This window comes from Apiospora marii (genome assembly GCF_038362585.1).
Source record: "Apiospora marii strain CBS 49790 chromosome Unknown utg000009l_segment0_segment0, whole genome shotgun sequence".
Lineage (NCBI taxonomy): Eukaryota > Fungi > Ascomycota > Sordariomycetes > Amphisphaeriales > Apiosporaceae > Apiospora > Apiospora marii.
In genome coordinates this window covers 2,615,262-2,634,481 of record NW_027117381.1, presented here as the reverse complement: position 1 = coordinate 2,634,481, position 19,220 = coordinate 2,615,262, and the positions used below count along the sequence as shown (strand labels likewise).

At 52.9% G+C, this 19,220-nt stretch overlaps 6 protein-coding genes across 6 annotated transcripts; 2 read left to right on the top strand and 4 right to left on the bottom strand.

Moving 5' to 3' along the window:
* Positions 1-1,825: 1,825 nt before the first annotated feature.
* PG985_012376 (uncharacterized protein) lies at positions 1,826-2,770 on the bottom strand (the record flags this gene model as incomplete). Its single annotated transcript, XM_066832142.1, has 2 exons — positions 1,826-2,399; positions 2,460-2,770. The coding sequence occupies 2 exons, from the start codon at positions 2,768-2,770 to the stop codon at positions 1,826-1,828; spliced, it is 885 nt and encodes a 294-aa protein (XP_066680192.1).
* Positions 2,771-2,781: 11 nt separating this feature from the next.
* Positions 2,782-3,826, bottom strand: PG985_012375 (uncharacterized protein; the record flags this gene model as incomplete). The annotated part of the gene is made up of 2 exons (XM_066832141.1): positions 2,782-3,327; positions 3,413-3,826. The coding sequence occupies 2 exons, from the start codon at positions 3,824-3,826 to the stop codon at positions 2,782-2,784; spliced, it is 960 nt and encodes a 319-aa protein (XP_066680191.1).
* Positions 3,827-4,973: 1,147 nt separating this feature from the next.
* Positions 4,974-6,386, bottom strand: PG985_012374 (uncharacterized protein; the record flags this gene model as incomplete). Its single annotated transcript, XM_066832140.1, has 1 exon — positions 4,974-6,386. One exon carries the CDS (start codon positions 6,384-6,386, stop codon positions 4,974-4,976), a length of 1,413 nt encoding a protein of 470 aa, XP_066680190.1.
* Positions 6,387-7,978: 1,592 nt separating this feature from the next.
* On the top strand, positions 7,979-10,151 carry PG985_012373 (importin-beta domain-containing protein; the record flags this gene model as incomplete). The annotated part of the gene is made up of 5 exons (XM_066832139.1): positions 7,979-8,115; positions 8,179-8,239; positions 8,382-9,113; positions 9,224-9,507; positions 9,572-10,151. The coding sequence occupies 5 exons, from the start codon at positions 7,979-7,981 to the stop codon at positions 10,149-10,151; spliced, it is 1,794 nt and encodes a 597-aa protein (XP_066680189.1).
* A 703-nt stretch (positions 10,152-10,854) lies between these two features.
* PG985_012372 (importin-beta domain-containing protein) lies at positions 10,855-14,034 on the top strand (the record flags this gene model as incomplete). Its single annotated transcript, XM_066832138.1, is given in 3 exon segments — positions 10,855-11,019; positions 11,081-11,447; positions 11,459-14,034. 3 exon segments carry the CDS (start codon positions 10,855-10,857, stop codon positions 14,032-14,034), a joined length of 3,108 nt encoding a protein of 1,035 aa, XP_066680188.1.
* Positions 14,035-14,926: 892 nt separating this feature from the next.
* On the bottom strand, positions 14,927-16,228 carry PG985_012371 (uncharacterized protein; the record flags this gene model as incomplete). Its single annotated transcript, XM_066832137.1, has 1 exon — positions 14,927-16,228. The coding sequence occupies one exon, from the start codon at positions 16,226-16,228 to the stop codon at positions 14,927-14,929; it is 1,302 nt and encodes a 433-aa protein (XP_066680187.1).
* Positions 16,229-19,220: the final 2,992 nt, after the last annotated feature.

The window sequence follows — 19,220 nt, the reverse complement described above, 5'->3', positions numbered from 1 at the left end:
AACATTGCAATTCCGGGCACCTAGACGGACATTTCGACTATACCTGCCAAATCTTTGGGACGAGAGAGTATATCATTTCGGCGCAAACTCCGAAACGACGCAAATCGACTATGTACCTGCCCCTGAATCGACCTTGCCGCAAGCTATGCCCAGTTTCGGATTTCTCTCTTTACGCTTTATCCAGACCTCTCGACGTGAAATGTTCGCACGCTGAATAGAATGAGGTGCTATGTAGGCTAAGCCTGCTGATGAGTTACTGTTATCAAGCCAAACTATCTTAGTGAGCATGCGCGAGTCAGGAAAAAATACTCACCGCTGTATGTCGGGACGACACTGAAGAGAGTTTTGATGTATTCATGGGGCTCGCCTGATCGGACCCTTTCCCATCTGTGGCATGAATATGCCCTTCAAGGTAAGTATTAATATTGCAATTCCATCCCTTGCACTCGTATGCTTTTGCATGTGTTGAGGTAAAGGCAGCCAGACTTGACAAGCACACCCTCACGACCATGCATGAGGATGAATAACATGTTTGCATTGTGTAGCCCGGCGCCAGTATGGGATAGTGATATGTAGAGGCATTGCTTCAAGCTGGGGAAGCAGTCGCACAGCATAATAGACGCCACACAGCACGCCCGTTGGGTGGAAGAACATGATTGTGAATCTGCTATCGACGCCTCTGATCGCCCAGATTGGATAGCCACTTTCCCGCCCGTTGGAGTTGGTTTGCCCACGCGTCTTGCGAGACGTGGACCGGTCTGCTTGTGGTTCGAAAAAGGTTCCTCCCCCTTCATGATCTTTTCCTTCTCATCGGCGGTTTCGTAAAGGTGTGATAAGTATGTGTGTGTAGTTGCGTACGACACATGGGCCCTCCTTCATTGAGAGGGGCGAGATGTTGTGAATGTGTAGCCCCCTTCCCAAGGTTGGCATGCATCTCCTTCCGTATCCCAGGTCAATTAATTCCCGAGCAACCAATAACCGGTTCTGCTCGACTTGGCGGTCCATCATCCCATGCGGCAACCTTTTCGCATCTATTGATTGCGCATATCTGCGAAAACGGCCTCGCTAGGAGGTGCACGATACATACACGAGGCAGACAAACAAACAACATGATCGAGCGAACCTCTTATCGTATCACGCCGATGCGGCACTCTTGGGAGATGCATTGCATGGTTTCCATCTCTGGTGGCAACGAATGGCTGCAAAGCGGCAGGATGTCTAGATTAAATAAAGCAGGGATATCTTATGCAGTCTGAAAGCAAGTGAACCAGTCGAAAAAAAGGGGGTATCATCTCTAGTAAGTCCAGCCACCTTGGACGGGCATTCTGTGCATGCTTGCTGTGGGTGGGAAAAGTTACAACAATAGGTAATCAAGAACGACCAAATCAAAAACAAGTCCAGCTCCAAAGGGGGAAAAAAAAACAGAACACAAAAGGCCACGAAGAGGGTGGTGCTTCCCCCAATTGCACACCACCACCCAGTACCACCACCATCATAATACACTATCACCCCGCAACCGGTGGACGGGTCGGTGGGAGACCTATAACGCGATAGACAGAAACGGATGCCAACCCTCTCCCCTAGCCGCCAGCTCCCCCTTCGGTGAGAACTTGCTCACACACGTCATTCCCACGTCGGCGGCTGTACACACCAACCACAAGCCTCACCTCCGTTCCGAGCGACGAACAACCATTGTTTTTCTTACCACATATTTCCCGGAAACTGTTTCCCCAAATATTTCCCCCAACTTTACACCTCTCGGCGAATCTTGTTCTCGTCTTCACCCAACTAAACTGACTACCTATCCCGAACCGGCCCGCCCCCATCAATGAAAATGCAGGCGAATAATGGAAAATAGCATGTTCTGCAGTACGTGCAGCATGACCGCCATACTCGTAGGTAGCAGCTCGGGCCAGACGGCCAGGTCGAGCTTGCCCTCGACGCTCGCGTTGACTCCGAAGCACCAGCGGATGAGGGCCCGGAGCAAGAAGCCCGCGACCAGCTCGCACGCCCACGTGATGCTCGAGGCGTAGAAGGTGAAACCGAAATTGTAGCCGTCCTCGATGTCGTCCGGGTCGTCGAACGCGAAGTAGGGGTAGACGTGCTTGTTGGAGCCAAAGTGCAGCACCAGGATGCTGCCCAGGAACGCCAGCATGCTGACGTTCTCGGCGAGGAACCGGATGAAGACGTTGCGGATGCAGAGCTTCTGGTACGCGGCGTACGACTGCGTGGTCAGGCCGAGGAACGTCATGACGCGGTGATACGTCATGCTCATGGTTACGGGGACCAAGACGATGAGGGAAGTGGACGAGAGCGCTTGCAGCAAGATGAACTGGGATGGCGAGCGCAGGCGTGCATACAAAGCTCGTACATAAGTCTGGTAAGTCAACATGAAGTATCTGACAAGCAATTGGTCAGCAAATCTCAAAGAAAACGGGCAACAATCAACCATATCTTACAGTTTAAATATCCAGCTTAAGGGATAGCTTCCGACTCGTTCCCCTTCGCTAACACCGAGAATCCAGCCGGTCAGCGCATCGAGTAGGTGGACAGTTATGACCCAGCTATACACATAGACGACAGTCTCCAGGTTGTTGTGCGGTAAGGTCCGAAGGTATATCTCGGCGTAGGCTTCTCCTATCAGATAAGCCAGCAGCCCAACGAGAAGGGCGAGACAGAACCACACAAATCGCACGAAGCTCGCCGGTAGCCAGCGGCGGCGCATTATCGCCGACGCGCGAGCTCGTTGCGACGGAGGGGCCCGTAGCATGGAATCCGGATCTATTGCGTAGTCATTGCGTCCCATACGTCGACGTTGATGGCTCCGATCAGCCACGCTGTCACCATCACTGGTCCACCAGGATGAGGTGAAGATGCGTTGCGTCTCAGACAGAGAATTTCGAAGGCCGAGATGCCGCTCGTGCAGCATGAGGATGCAAAAGCAATAGCCACCGGCATGGCCATGATGATAAAGGTCCATGATATCCATGCAGTGTTGTGGATGGTGAGAAATCTAAGCTCAGGTACCAGGTACACAGGTATCGGTGCGGCAAGGCCCAAGATCGCGATCAGAGTAATTGTCAAGGGAAAGCCCAAAGTTGACGGCCACCAATTTAGACTGTAGATGTTGAAGACTTTGGTGATCCACATCAAGGCCGTGAGGTTGTAGAAGCCGTAGTACACAAAGAGGAAGAACCAAAAGTTGACCTGCACACGAGCGGACCCGTGTCCGGGGGTTTGGTGGTTATTGCCGTGCCCTGGATCCCGATCCGGGTCGCCAGGCCGGAGAGGGTACTGCGGAAAGGGAATAGCGCACCACGCCACAGCCTGTATACAGCCGTCAGCGTTTATTATTAGTTAGAGTTTGCGGGATGATGCAAAGGCCATTGTGCCCCGTGCCTGAATTACTTACCAAGGCGGCTGGCAAGAAGACCAAAACTCCCCAGCGTGTCCACCATCTCTCCACGACCCTTTTCACCGCCGTCTGGCGTGGAGCGACGAAAAGATCCTCCACATTGCGCCGCACCAGCCTGTACGCCTTGTGCGCCCGGCCTGCCCCGTCACTATCGTCGTAGATATCGTTATCATCGTCGTCGTCCGGTGCCCTGCCGAGTTCGGAGGCAATCAGCGCGCCATAACCGACGTGCACGCTGCCGCGACCGCCGCTGCCGTTGGACAGCAGACCCAGCGCCGAGGCGGAGTGCCGGCGCTGCTGGTTCCGCGGCACAGCTCGAAACCGGCCGAGGAGCGGCGAGGCGTCCGAGGCGTGCTGGTGCGCTGTCCGTGAGGTTTCGGTGCCGGGGATGAAGGGAAAGAATTCGGGCATTCTCTTCTTCCCTTCCCTGTGTGGCAATGTCGTCTCCTCCCCCGACTAATACTACTCTGGTGCTTCCCGGTGCTTCCTCACGCTCGTTGCTCGCTCTCTGAATTTCCCTCTTTTCGTGCGGCCTTGTCGAACCGAGATTTTCCAGAATTGCAATTATGTGGTTATACTGTAGGGCCCGTGTGTTTGTGGCTGCCGTGATAGGTTGGGGAGACAGCAGTCGGGCATGTTACATTGCTCCAGTACGCGCTCTTCAATAGTTTTTCGTGTCCACGAAGCAGGGCCCACGAGAATCCGGCACTCGGAGCGCGCTGGGCGGGGGGCGGTCAGCTCTGAACAAAGCAGAATGCGTTTTCTTGGTCGCTTTCGCTGTGCGTCTTCCTTGGTCGAGGATCTTGTCCTTCAGGCCGCAGGAAAGCAGGTATCGGTGAGCCAAGCGGCTTTGGTTGACTGGGGCTCGGGATGGACCGATGCTCCAAATGTTTAACTCGTGACAGCTCGCGATGACGCTAATGGGCGCTGCTAGGTTTAGTGCAGAGACCCTGCCTGCCTGCAATCTGCTTGGGGTCTAGTGGCTGCAGGTCACCGGAGCGCTGGGCGTGTTTAAGGCAGGGCCCCTAGTGGGGTCCTTGTCTGCCTCCTTCCGCGTTCGGTTTTGCTCGATATATGGGGTTTCCTTTTATGGACGCCATGTCTTTGTTAGAGCCATAATGGTATCAAGCCAGTATCAGCGATCCAGCAAGAGCACAGCGTTCTTTATAAGAGGCTGGGTGTAGAGTTTACCAGCAACGGACTACCCGTACGTCGGCTTTGCATTGCAGGCACACCGTTCTCATCAACATCACACCGCATACTCCATTTTGAAGTTTGGCAGCTAGCTCAGCTACACTACAACAAGCTAGACAGACCCTCCAATATGTACCTAGATCTTAGCCTCATGGCCTTGAATGAAATCGCAGGAGTTGGGTCGGAGTAGTATAACCGTTCTTAGGTAATACATCGGGTTTCGATACAGATGAACAGTGTGCATCAGTGAAAATTATTATATTGGTACAAAGTGTTGCAATATTTCCGACCCAATAAGCTGCTCAAGCAGAGCGAGGTCGCCTGAGAACTGGCCATACAATGCTGGTTCATCGTAAGGTCCTTTCTATTCATTAATATCGCCGCCCAACTCCTCTTCCTCTTCCTCGTAGATCTCAGAATCTGTATCTGCCGAGTTGTCATTACTATCATTGCGATCACCTTTGATGGTGTGGTCTGACTTTTCCAGGTCGCGCTCCTTTGGCGCAGCCATTTCGAGTTCATCAGCAAAGCCAACGCGCTTGGGGGAAGAAGATGGCTCCTTGGCCACTTCTTCCAACACATCCCCGCTCCATGGCTTGCATTCCTTGACCAACTCGCCGCAGCGCAGACAAGTCCAGCCTTCGCCTTCCTCCCGCTCGAGACGGGTTGCTAAACAGACATAACAGTATATGCAACCGCACGGTATCGTCTCGTAAGGGTTTGTGATATCGGTCTGAGCCGACCCGACGACTCCGCTGGATGCTGCCACGGCAAGGACCTCGTTCTCCGATGTGGCGCTATTCTGATCCTGATAGCATATGGCACATGTCCGTTCGGGCAGGAACGCATATTCGCCCTGCTTGCCGCTGCCTGCGTCGTCGGAGCTGATGTGGACTATATCTTTCGTCTTCTTCCATGCGCGGGAGAGCCATCGACGCCAGCGGTTAATGCCAACAAGTGGCAGTACGAAAAGTAGAAACTCTGTAAAAGCGTGCCATACAAGCTGGCGGTTGAGGTACTCAAACGAGACCTCTCGACTGACTTGGCTAGTCGGCGGCACTAGTCGTATTCGCAGGAGCCTATCAAGAAGTGTTCGATATCTCCCATGCAGCAAGAACACAAGAAACGAAGCAAAAGCTGCGACTGAGTGTGCAGAAGATAGTTTCGAGGTGATGCCCGACAGTCGTTGTACCAGCGGTGATGGTGCGTCATAGCCATTGTCCTGGTCTAATAGCCAATCTTCCCATTTGGTCCATCCGTATTTGCCCCCGACGGTGATAAGTCCATAGAGAACCTTCTGCCATTTGCTCGGTGGTGACAGGCTAGGCGAGTTATGTCGCGCATCCGTGTATTTGAGATTCTGTAGAGCGGCCCCGTACGTGGCATCGTGGTCCCATAGGGTAAGTTTAAAAAGTACGGCGCGAAGGCCCAGAAGTATCTCGGCCGACCAGTCGTCTTTTATGTTGCCTCCGAGGTATTTGAGCGCATCGCCGACTTGGCCGCGGAGAAGCTCGACAAGCTCTTCGTCGAGGAGCTCTGCGTCAACCTGACCAACGCGAAAGGAGGGCCTCGTTCCCTCGCGCAAGGATAACACGTCCCAAGCCGAGAGTGTCGAGGACCCGAGTCGGTTGAGGGGGAAAGGTAGTTTGGCGGCGCGGGACCAGGCTTGTGATTCTTCGCGTCGTGTGATGAGGCGGGCCTGGTTCTCTCGTTCGCGGGCTTGTCGGCGCGCAGCCAGTCGCTGCTGCGCCTGCGCGAAGCTGCTGGAGGAGCTCATCGAAGAAGCATTGCCGGGCTAAATGTTCGTAGATGATGGTTCGTGCTATCCCGCGGGCATTGTTTTACGTGCAACGAGGCTTGTAAATGGTTGAGACGCGACAGTTGTGTTGTTGTGCGCAGGCAGTTTGGCGGTGGTGGTGACGCAGGGTCGAAAGTAGTATTGGCCGTTGGCGCCAATCGCGAATCGACCGAGGTCCTGTCCTAACGGACCTCGGTGGCACCGATCATGGAGGCTGGTCCTCGTTACGTAAGGCCCATGCATTCGATGCGACCCACCACTCCGGTATGTATTACAACTTCAATGTTGAATTAGAGGTGTACAGCAAATCGCATCTCATGCATCAATGTAGCTCACTTATCTGTCTTACATGCGCAGCTAATCGCTTCATGATTTATGCTGCGGACTTTTAACTTGATGACGCTAGACAGCGGCTTGGGACTACACTGAAAGCCAAGACATATCACTCTGTCGTCTATCTTACAGGGCTGGTCTCACCGCATCTCTCAAAATCCAGCGTCACCACTAGTACTTACCTTTGATGAGGGATACCGGCCAATGGCGAAGATCCCAAAAGGGGGGTCTTATGGTCAGTGTATGTGTAAGTACCGTCTCATCATCAAGTAGTAGGGACATTGGCTTCATTCGGAGCAGAAGGCTGTGCAAGTTTGCTTCGACGTTCAGGGCTGAAATGTTGCATAATCGTCGTATTGCAAGGCTCGCCTGTTCAAGATTCTCGCTGCAAGAAACGAATATAGGTGACGGGACCCCCCCCCCCGAGAAACGGCAGAGATGGCACAGTTTTCTGAGGGCATGCTTGCTATCTACTATCAAAACCAGAAACAAAACTGAGGCTGGGTATGAGCCGGGTAGACCGGCAGCTATCAGGTGATGCGATAGAAATGGCGATATAAAGAACAAGGGGCATTTCAGCCATGAACTTCGTTCAAACCGAGGCAACAGTCTCAATGCAAGCTATAGGAAGGTAAGTACATATGTAAGTCTGCACGCACCTACATTACCACTGCTGTCTCGGAGAGACATGGGTGTTATAGCAAGACCATTCAGATACGCAGCAGCCTGATTACCTGACCTTCTCTCTTTCTCTTCGTGTTTCTCGTCATCCGTCTTACTCTCTTGACCTTGCTACCCCCACCCCTGTATGTAATCTCAGCACCACCTTCATTGGCCATATCGAAATGGACAGCCCTACACTTCCCCCGCATAGCTCGAGGCTCGCCGGTATCAACCTCTTCCCGCCATTTTGGCGGCCGCCTGTGGTGTCAAACGCCAAGATCCGGCCAGCCCGCATCCAATGTCATCAAATATGCAGCAGCGTGCACAGCAAGAATGCGTTGGACATCTGCATGTTGGCGATGAACCTGCAGGACAGGCCCAGACATAAATCTACCCATACAGGCTCCTTGAAAGGCCGCTCTAGATCATCTTACTTAAGCATCGCCGTTTCCCCGTCGCACCACACTTGGTTGTCCAAGAACCACCTCAAGCTTATAACCATTTTCGAGATACAGACAATCACTCTGCGAGCATTGGAAACGCTTCGCGAGCCCTTGTGCCGGGGCCGATTCGCCATGACACGGGGCACGAAGACCACGGCAAATTCTCAGAGCCAGGCTTCCACGCTAGATAGCTCTGACCCAAGGCCAAGTTCTCGCACCCCAAGGCCAGCCATCCGTGTCTCGCTTGCTTGTGTACAATGCCGCTCGAAGTGAGTGATCAAGTTTGTGACGAGTGAACCAAGAAGAAGCGAAGTTAACCCTTGATGCCATAGGCACATGAAATGCGACGCTACATTGCCTGCTTGCAAGAGATGCGCCAACGAAGGAAAGCCTGTAAGCTACACATCCATCTAGAGATTATATGACCATCACAACATGAATGTGATACCGGCTCTTCTTCTGAATATCCCGGCAGCACTGGTTTGAGCAATGGCATTCTGCAACTTAAGACGCCAGGTGCTGACCCTGGAGCCAGTGCTTTTACGCGAAATCCAGACGGGGTATCCGCGATCAGAAAAAAAGGAGTCTGATATCAGACAAACCAGCTGTGATACCTACAGTTGAATCGGCTGAGCTTGAGACCCAGGCTACCAACGTTCCCATAGCCAACCCAATACGTGATGTTGAAGATGGCATTTCGGTGGGCTGGGATCCGTCAGTGCACGTTACTCTGAACTCAGGAACCCCTGCGAAGCACACCCCTTTCGATGCCTATTATAGTTGTTTCCACGTCGCACACCCGTTCGTGTTACCAAAGAGGTCTCTTCTAGACCAAGCCATAACGGATCCCTGCTCTATGCATTTCCTGTTGATGGCCATTAACTACATCGGCTCCTTATATATGCCGGAGACCCGATCGGACGAGCTGGGAGAGGCGGCCTATGCTGCAGCCTGCGCTCCTCTCCCTATTACGCCACAGTCAGTCCAAGGGCTGCTCATCATGAGTCTCGCAGCATTCGGAAACACAACCTTCACATATTATAGTGGGTGGCTCCATCGTGCGAACACAATAGCTCAGGAATTGGGGATGCATAACAAAGCTTTCGCTGCGGCAGCCCCTGACCCGGTCGTTGCTGAGAGTTATCGGCGGACATACTGGGGTCTTTACTGGCTGCATGTTTGCCGCGACGTCTTCGATAACAGACAGTTATGCGATCTCCCAGGCGATGTGGACTTGCCCTGTGACGAGTGGGAGTACGAATCAGGGGTAAGTCTTCTCTCTCACTCTCCCTTAGTAGGGAGGGATTGAAGCAGCAATCATTCAGTATCCCCTGAAATAAACAAACAAATTGGATGAGACTAATTCAGTCGAGCTAGAACATACCTCCGCCAACGTCTTTGGTCCAGTATGACATACATAGCGCCCTCGGCACGGCGGAGTTCTCGTCGTTGGCATATCTGATCAACCTGTGCCGTATCATAGCGACATACGTACTCAGTTACCACAACGCCCCCGAAGACAAGAAGAAGAACCTTTTCGAGCGGGCAGACTCCCTCATTTGCGACTGGCTCCTCAAGATACCAGCGTGGAAGCTAAACCTGGTAAACTCCGAAGGTTCGGTCGACATTGCCTTGCAGCAGACAATTGGTTTAGCTCACAGGTAAGTTGCTTGTGTCCGATATTCGATTCGTGCAACATCGTAAGGCATTAATGCGCTGGTGTAGTGCCCGGCTGAGAATCCGAGCAAACGTCGCAAGAGACAATCTCAGCCTCAAGGAGAGCTGCTCGCTTGGCCCCAGTACCGGCCCTTCTGTGGGCGCCCAGAAGGTCAAGTGCTTCGGCTGGCACGCGATCAACACGGAAATCCAGACCGCGGATGACATGCTCGCGCTCTTCCGCAAGCCGCTCGACCTCGGGAAGTTCTCGCCCCTGCTGGTGTCCAGTATACGGTGCATGGCCCTGGTGTATCTAGATGCGTGCGTGTTCCAGGGTTTCGACACGCCCGTCTATCGGGAAAAGCTCACCATGCTCGCCCGGGTACTTGCCGTGCACGCGCAGATCTGGGAAGTCTCGCGGGGCTTCGCCGAAGAGCTTCGGGACGTCGTGGCGGAATACTTGTCGCCGCCCACGGACCCGCCCGAGCCCTCCCAGGACAAGATACAGCCGCCAGTCCCCGGCTTCGCAGCTGAGGATGCCATAGGGGAGAGTGCCGCAATTGATTTCTCCGACTTCAGTGGATTGGGCACTTTGGATGTCTGGGTGCGTGCCATCGATCAAACGGTCAACGCATCTGAGTCAGTGTGACAAACGCCAGTTGACCTAATTTTTGTTGTATCCTTGTTTGACTGTAATGTCGCAGAGAGGGGTTAGATCAATATTATATCGGCGAATGCACGATTATTGCATGGGACTCTCGATACATATTCGTTTCCGTTCATCATATGCCGTACAAATATACACAGAAACAATATATGGCGAAAGGGAATTTCCCTGAATCCGTTGATGTATGAGTTGAACCGATAGAATCTTAAGTGCATACTGCCTACCAAAAAGGGCCTAAATATCGTGTAGCATATGAAGCGTACGTTTGTTTACCTCAGCCCATATATTAATGCAGATATTTTGACAGCCTTTAATGTTCATTGGAACACTCTCCAAAGTGACGTTACCTGGATTGATCCATTATTTACTTACTCATTCCTTAGACTGAGTTCTGGAGGGAAGGAAGGTGCACTGTACGCGGTATATTTCGCGTTGAATGTTTAAGGCGCTGGACCCCACCTAAGCTGTCATCCCGTGCTGGACCCCGATTCACCACTGTTGACTGTCATCTGCCCCGCCATTTCATGTTGTCTAAAGTTGCACGAACTTGGGTGTGGTAAACAGACCAATATCGATTCCTTTGCCCATCAAGCGACCGCAGGAATAGACCTCACCTTCTCAGGGGCGTGCCATCCAGTATTGGCACAAGCCTCACCTGCGCTGAGTCTTGATCTCTGGTCGCAACATGAGTTTTTCCATCGAGGTAGCTGGCGAGGCCAGCCCTCTCAGTCTACAGGAGCTATGGCGCACCCTCCAGTTGGCATCATCTCAGGACTTCAGCCAGCGCCAGTCTGCCGGCCAGCAGCTCACTTCCTGGGAAGTGCACGAGGATTACTACCCTGCCCTGCAGGTAAGCTTGCTCAGGTCCAGACTGTTGTGTGCTTAGCTAACCTGTTATTCTCCTTTCCCAGATGGTTTTCCTCGAAAGAACCCTCCCTCACGACATACGATTGCTGGCCATCATCCAGCTCAAGAATGGCATCGACAAGTACTGGCGGCACCATACCCTGAAGAATGCTATTCAGCCGGCCAAGAAGGACCAGATCAGGTCTAAGCTATTCTCCGGTACTGTCGGCGAACCCGAAAAGCAACTTGCCCTACACAACGCTCTTGTCACCGCCAAGATTATTCGTATCGACTACCCCCAAGCCTGGCCCGAGGCTCTGCCAAATCTGATATCACTTCTTCGCGAAACGAAAGATGGGAATCAAGCCGAACTCGCGGGTGCTCTTCTGTTACTGCTGCGCACCGTCAAGGAGCTCGGGACGGCTCGCTTGCGTAAGTCGCAGACAGCGCTGCAGTCCGTTACCCCAGAACTTGTCTTCGTTCTGGGGAGATACACTCCAAGACTTCCGCAGTATGGATATCAGCTGTCGAGACGGGAAGAATACAAGAGGAAGAAGTCGGTATGGCTATACACAACAGTCTGGTCGCTTTCAAAGCTCTGCGGAGACTGTTGATAGTTGGCTATGAATATCCCCATAGAGACGAAACTGTCAAAGCAGCATGGGAATTGTCGCGGGAACAATTCATGAAGCTGGTGGGATCCGCTGCCCTGGGAAACGAGCTGCCGCAACCAATAATGGACATCGTCGGGAAACATCTCATGCAATTTTCCAAGCTTCATGTCGATATGGCCAACGATCATCCTGCGAGTTTTGCCTCGTTGCCTAACTCGTTCGATCTTGTCCAGTCATATTGGAGACTTGTAATCGAGTTTGCTAAAGTCTTCAACAAGTCCGAGGGACTGCGCCATGGATCGAGCTCAACCACGGGTGTCGGCCACAAATCTAAGGTCGAGGGTCCATTGCTCGAAAGACTTGCTTTGAAAGGCTTGCTGTTGCTTCGCTCATGCGTGCGAATGGTCCATGCACCTCAGCAAACTTTCAAATACCGTTCTCAAGAAACAAAGGAAGAACAGGCGGCACTGATTCTATCGGTGAAGCAAGGACTACTGACAGATGCGCTGGTTATTGAAATAACTAGCTTGATCATTTCACATCTTCTGATCTTCCGGAAAGCCGACCTAGACGCTTGGGAAGAGGATCCTGAGGAGTGGGAGCAACAAGAAGAGGCTCAAGGTGCGGCATGGGAGTGGGAGGTCCGCCCCTGTGCAGAACAACTCTTGCAGCAACTACTCACCTACTACAAGCAGCTGCTTATGGAGCCTTTGCTCGCCTACTTTGCAACCCTCCAGAACCCTCAGCACGATAACGTGGTCAAGGAAGCGATCTACAACACAATAGGCTTGGCAGCGGCACATGTAGAAAAGCACTTCAGCTTTGATGAGCTACTAAGATCAACAATACCAGCTGATGCCCAACAGACAGGGGAACATTGTAAAATCCTAAGACGACGAATTGGAATTCTCATAAGTCAATGGGTGCCAGTTCGCGTCGCCCCTGAGAGTCGCCCTCTGATATACGAGATCTATAACCACCTTCTACTCCAAGATCAGTACAACGATGTTGTTGTCCGCATCACAGCAGCCAGGCAATTCAAATGGGTGGCTGATGATTTCGGTTTCAACGGCGAAGAGTTCCACCCGTATGCGAAACACGTACTTGGGCAGTTGCTTCAATTGCTCGGTGAAGTGGAAGTCGACGAGACAAAATTGGCCATCTTGAATACGACAAAAGTCATCATAGAGAGGATGGAAACCCACATCGCAGACTTTGCTGACATGATCATGTCAGCCCTCCCAAACATATGGGCCTCTGCTGGAGATCTCGGCTTCATGATGAAACAAGCCGTGTTGACCATCTTGCAATCGCTGGTTATGTCCATGAAGAACGGCTCGCGGCGTTTCCATCATATCATCCTACCTTTGATTGCGGAAGCAGTTCAAGAGGGCAGTGATGTTTACGTCTATCTCATAGAGGAGGCACTCGAGCTGTGGACTAATGTTCTACTTCAAAGCGAGCCCCCCTTGGCCCAAGAACTTCTTGGCCTGATTCCCCATGCCGTTAGGCATCTGGAAGCCCACACAGAAAACCACATGAGCCACCTTACCATTGCGGGCTCTTATATTGTTCTATCACCCGAGGCGGTGCTCGACAACCAGCATAGACAAACACTGCTCAAAGGCCTGGCTGCAACCTATAATGCCACCAGCCGCGAGCAATGCGCGATCGCCACCAAGTACACCGAGACTCTGATCCGTTGTGCTAATGAGCTTGGCGGGACCGATGGCCTGAAGCTCATCTGTCAGGACTTAGTTGAAACTGGATTTCTGAAGTTTATGCTTGAGGGGATTCATGACGCACACGAGGCTCGACAAACCTCGGGGCCGAAAAGGAGGCAGCCTCGCGTGAGCAACTTGGCGTTGACGGACTACTTCTCCATCCTATCTCGCATAGCTCTGGCCGACCCTGCTATATTCGCCGAACTGGTGGCCTCGCTTGGCCCGCTAGAGCAGGTCTGGCCCTGGCTAAGTGCCGAGTGGTTCTACGCGTTTGACTGCATGGCCGACACTCTGCGTCAAAAGCTGAACTTGCTTGCTTTGACTCGTTTGGTCGAACTGGGGCAGCCCGTGCAGGAACTTGTGCTGGGACAGCTACAGGACTTCTTCACGATGTGGACTGGAGTTTTCGCTCAGGTTATAGAGGAAGACAGCCCAGGAGTAGACGCCACCGTCATGATGGCACCAGCCGAGGCAACGGAATGGGACACGCCCAAAGACGTGCGAGAGAGATCGCTGTTGACGAGCGACCCGGTTAGAAATGTCAACTGTCTCGACTATGTCAAGACCAGTCTGGAGAGCTTGGTACAACGCACTGGCCCCAGTTTTCAAGAGAACTATCTCATCAACGTTGATGCCGATGTTCTGGGCAGCTTCAATCGTGCTACAGGATTTGGTTCTTAGTTGCTAGGCCCACGTAGAAGCAAAATAAGAAGTTATAAACACAGTTCCTTTCGTGACATGTGCTGAATTACGGAATCCCTATAAACGACTTTCGGTGTTTGTTCCTTCCTGTTCTAGTGTTTATTCCGCGCTATTCTGGTGTCATGAGGGATGGAATGACCGCTTACTCGAGAAACATTTGATTGGTCCCTCTCGAGACGCCTTATCACTTGAAGAAGAGTAAATGCTAACGCCGGTACCTCATGTGATATATCGTCGACATGCGACGCTAATGATGAGGAAGGTCCTGAAGTACGGCAGGTGCCCAGAATGATATATTGGGGTGATAGCAATGATACTGAAGTGATCATAGAGATCCTCTAATAGAAAGCGATCAAACTTCCTCTATCATGAGTCTTACCATGTATTGTAATCAGCTCAAGGTTACAAGGGTGAATTCCTGCCAGCTCGTAAAGCGGAGCTTCGCCATATTCTGTGGTAATCCTGTCAGGACTCCCCTTCAGAGGGCGCCGAAAGCCATAGATCACATCCTCTTCCCTGGCTGCCGACCTGACCGTATCGAACGAGGGATTCTTGAATGATATAAGAGAATCGCCAAGGGCCACACTAACGGGAACGGAAACGGTGTAATAAGTAGACGACGACTTGTCGATATCATCTGGACCGCCATGCTTTACTACCAAAGCCAAGCGGCATGTCGTTGGGGTTGGAAGTGGCTCTTGGCTTGGGTCTGCGGCCATCGCGTAATGAAATCTGGCGTCGTCGGGCTCCGGCCACTCGGGAGCTTCGAGGGGGTTTGCTACGGTAGTGACGGTGTTCTTGACTGGGCCAATGGAATTGTTCCATTCTGAGCAGTCGCTTTCCGAATTCGAGAGTCCCTCCTTCCCGGGATTCAATTGTGGGGGAAGCATGAAGCACCCCGTTGGAACGCATCTGTCAGCCGCTCGACTTTGCCGAACTCTTCGATTTGTTCGACTAGGAGGAGTGCCCCTTTATCTAGCGGTTCGGACGATGAGACGGTGGGCTCACTTTTCGTCTCTTCTGTTTCCTGGGCAGTGGGGATGATGGTCTGAACCTCCCAGTCCGGTACCCACGAAGGAAGGTGAAGAGCTCTGCTCTTCTTCGCCGCCGGCCGGGCGAAGGCGGAGTGTAGGAACCCCGACAGGCCCAGCTTATGTTTCATGTAGCGGGCGGCGGCGATGTACACCTGCCTAGCCGGCTTGCCGTAGTCGGGTACCAGGAACTTCCGGTAGGTCTCGCGGTCCGAGGCGAGCCCCATGAGCGAGAAGAACAGGTCGCGGGGGTCCGTTACGTGGCTCCCCCTCCGCGCCAGAATCAGACTACACAGGTCCTTGTCAGAGCGCGCGCTGCTGCTTCTATGGACGGCGTCGAGGGCCTGCAGGCGGCGCGTGGCTTCTGTCCTCCCAAGGAAGGGCCGCGCGACGCCCAGGAGGTCGTCCCAGGGGAGACGGCGCTCGCCGCACTGGATGCGCGGGTCCTTGGAGGGCGCGAGCTCCTGGAAGACCCAGCCGCGGCCGAACCACGGGTACGCGCTCAGGTCCTCCTCCACGGCGCGGCGAAGGAGCCCAATACTGCCGTCGTCGTCATCACCGACCTCCTTCGTCGCCATCTGCTTTCCGTCGTCGCGCAGAGGGGAATGATCCTCCCGCAGCCCCATCCTCTGCTGCTTTCGTTCCACGACGATGTCGAAGAGCAGCGACACGGCCGGGTTAAGGGGCCCCAGGTAGACGATGGTGCTCCCCGCGTTGCGGTAGATCTCGCCCATGAGGTCGACCTGCCGGCTCCGCTCCTCGACGTCGGCCTGGTTGATGCAGACGGCGTCGATCCAAACGGTCATGACCTCGGACGTGTGGCGGACGTCCTTGAGCGCCGCGCTCAGGTTCGCCGTGATGCCGAGCTTGAGGGAGCCGCCGGCCAGGATGATGGTGTCTGCTGCTGCGGGCGCCAGGTCGGCGTCGTCGCCATCGCCCCATACGTAGGACAGCGCCGTGTAGCGGTTCACGAGGTCCGCCTCGCAGTCGCGCAGCGTCGTTACGATGAGCGAGCCCATCAACGGGATGGCTCGCATGGGGCCTGGGTAGAGCTCCAGGAGCCGGATGGAGTCGGGCTCCAGGAGGTCCGTGTAGATGGAGTCATGATCAAGAGGATCATCCAGGCCCAAAGATGCCTCCATGATGACGACGGTGGTGGTGGTGGTGATGCAAGCTCACCGATGCAGGTCCGGATGAAAGGCTTGGGGACGGGTGGCAGAATTCAGTAAGCAGAAGTAAAAGAACGCAACTATTGATGTTACCATTCAAATGTGATGTTCCTCCTTCTTGTGTCATGGTGTTTCGACGAAGGATGATGTTCATCATGGAGGCTAAGCACCCTCACTAGCGCCACGTAGTCATCTGTAGTCAGCCTTGGCCGGTCCATTCATTGGCCATGATATTCCAGTCTATACTTAGTGGGATGAGGTAAGATCGTATTCATTTCTTCTTTTGGCAATTCCCGAAAGTACCTGCTTACAACAAGGACCGGTATTGGGTCGAGGGAGTCATGTCTGTATAGGCATAAGTTCGATGATAGTTTCGTTCCTCTGTGACCCTTCATGAGCCGCTCAAGATCCCGGGCGACTGCCATCGTTCTTCCTGTATAAGGCAATGGACTGCCAATTGCAGATATATGGCAGATAGAATAAACCCTAAAGATAAGCCTTTGTGTAATTTGGAATAGGCTGTCCCGGGTTGAATAGTAGCAGTGGGATTGCCAGCAGCAGCAATATCACACCTATTAGTTACAATCATTACTAACAAAATTAGTAGTAACAAGGTGACAATTGTAACGGTGAAATAATTAGTAGTCGATAGACAGTCGCTATAAACACAGCTGGGTGTAATTTGCAGTAGCTGCGAAGTGTTGAATAATTCCGGTTTGTTGAAACCTGATTGTACAACAAGTCCGAGGAATACCATTACGAAACCCTGCCAACATAACATGGCCGGGATTCTCGAGTCAAGTTGCTAACCCTTTGATATGCGCTTAGCTCCCAATGTGTCCCAAAGCCAGAGAACATCCATAACATTCGTGCTGGATGCCTTCCAGTCTCAGGGTAAGCATCGGCAGAACTACCCGCTCGCCAATCCTTTGGTGGTAAGTGGTGGATGGGGGGATTTCAAGTCTGTTACATTCCATCTCGGATGAGCTGTGACAGTTTATTGTGTCTCCAAAGAGTAACACCAGGCTAACCACAGCAAGGACCGGCTTATCGCACAGTCGTGTTGTCGAAGTAACCAACGTGCTCAAAATGAAGTCGGCAGCCCAGCGAACTCGCTGCCTCCATATCTTGTGCGATCGGTGCTTCGAGATCTATTATTAATGGGAAGCAACACAACAGTCACCTTATTATTTCAGGAGAACGATACTCTAAGAGTGTCAAGTCAGGAGCAGACACTGAGGTGCTGGGTCAAACACATCTTCGAGCCCATCCCATCGGTGAAATGTTGCACGACAGTCTACCAACGGAAGAAACAGCATATCCACGCCGTGCTCCGCCGACCTTTGAAGGTAATATCGGGAGTGTTGGTGACGCCGGAACGGTCATTATCCAGAATCCAGGACAATCAAGATACCTTTCAGAGCTCTGCAAACCAACCTGGCTTGGTTGTGGGAATCCCAAAGACGAGATGGCAAATTTTCGCCTGCATATACGTAGTACCGAAAACAGTTCGCCGATGTTGCCCCCGAACCCAGATATAATGCATGCAGTAGACCCGCGAGTAATGGCCCGGACCCCGCGAAAGGTGGTGGTGGCGTGTCTGCATTCATGCCGCCTGACTCGGGATAACGCCACTGGTAAACAGCAGAATATCCCTAGGACGACATGATGCGATAATACTACTACTACTACTACTACTACTACTACTACTACTACTACTACTACTACTACTACTACTACTACTACTACTACTACTACTACTACTACTACACACCAAGTCGCATGCGCTTGACGCGCGCCAGGCGGCGAAGACTAGATGGCATTCATTGGAATCGGATGAAAGCAAAAGCCTAAGTAAGAGAACGCTTCGATGTCCGCTCCGTGGGGTGGAACCCAGGAAATACACCGGACGAAGCATAATCGTGCACGTCCAAAGAAGGGTCCGAGACAGTTGGGGGCCAGTCGGTAAACGGCTCAAGCCAGGAGTCGAGGGGGCGGGCTCGAAGCTGCCCTTACCGTCCGCCGGTTCGGGAGGAGGCATGTCGGCTAAGCAAGTAGCTGCAGCAACAAGACGGCCACCCAACGTTCCTGGCTGACCGCGGGGAATGCAGGAAACAATCAAATGCCAGTGGTCGAACCGCGCAACCAAAGTGACACGACTTCATGCCGTACGCGAGCGACGACCAAACTCTTGACCGAGAGGGGCAGCGATCAGACCCGGCTACACACTTACACCCTCATTAGGCACTGGCCGAGCTGGTACGCACACGCACACGCTCACGCACGCGGCCGTTCACGACCACGCGGCAACAGCCTTCAGGGCTTGCATGCCGTGCACTGGCGCGAGAAACTCTGCCATGAAACTGTGTTATATTGTGTATACTACTGCAGCAGGAGCATTGCTGTTTATTAGTGGCACCATGAAACTTGATTTCCATATGCCTGTTCGCGATCTCCCATGTTCCAAAACCGGGTCGTTGTACGTTAAAATTATACGGACAGCGATCGTCGCTGCAGGTCCCGGCAGTTGCGACGCAGCCTCTGTATCGTATCGTACGCGTCCACGATGGAGAAAGCCGCCGAGATCGAAAAGACGCATTGCAGAACAAAGAACTCATCGGCTCGGCGGTGATGACGTGGGCAATGGTGGGTATCTGAGGCATGCAGGAAGAATTTTTTTTTTTTCTTTTCTGTTCAAATTTTTGTCGTTCGTTGCATACCTTGCGCCACCCACGAGTCAGGATGTACTATACTCTTTTCCTTCAGTCGGTGAAGTGTGAAGGGGAGAGAAAGCTCGACACCAACCAGCAGAGCCAGTCAACATGCACCCTCGGCGCAAGTCAACCACTTACACTGACCATTTGATGTAAGTATTGGGAAAGCCTCCGTCCTAGTGCCATATCTAGAAAGCAGCCAGCAGCTGGGGGAGGTCAGGCAATCAATCTAGAGACGGCGCCGGTGCAGT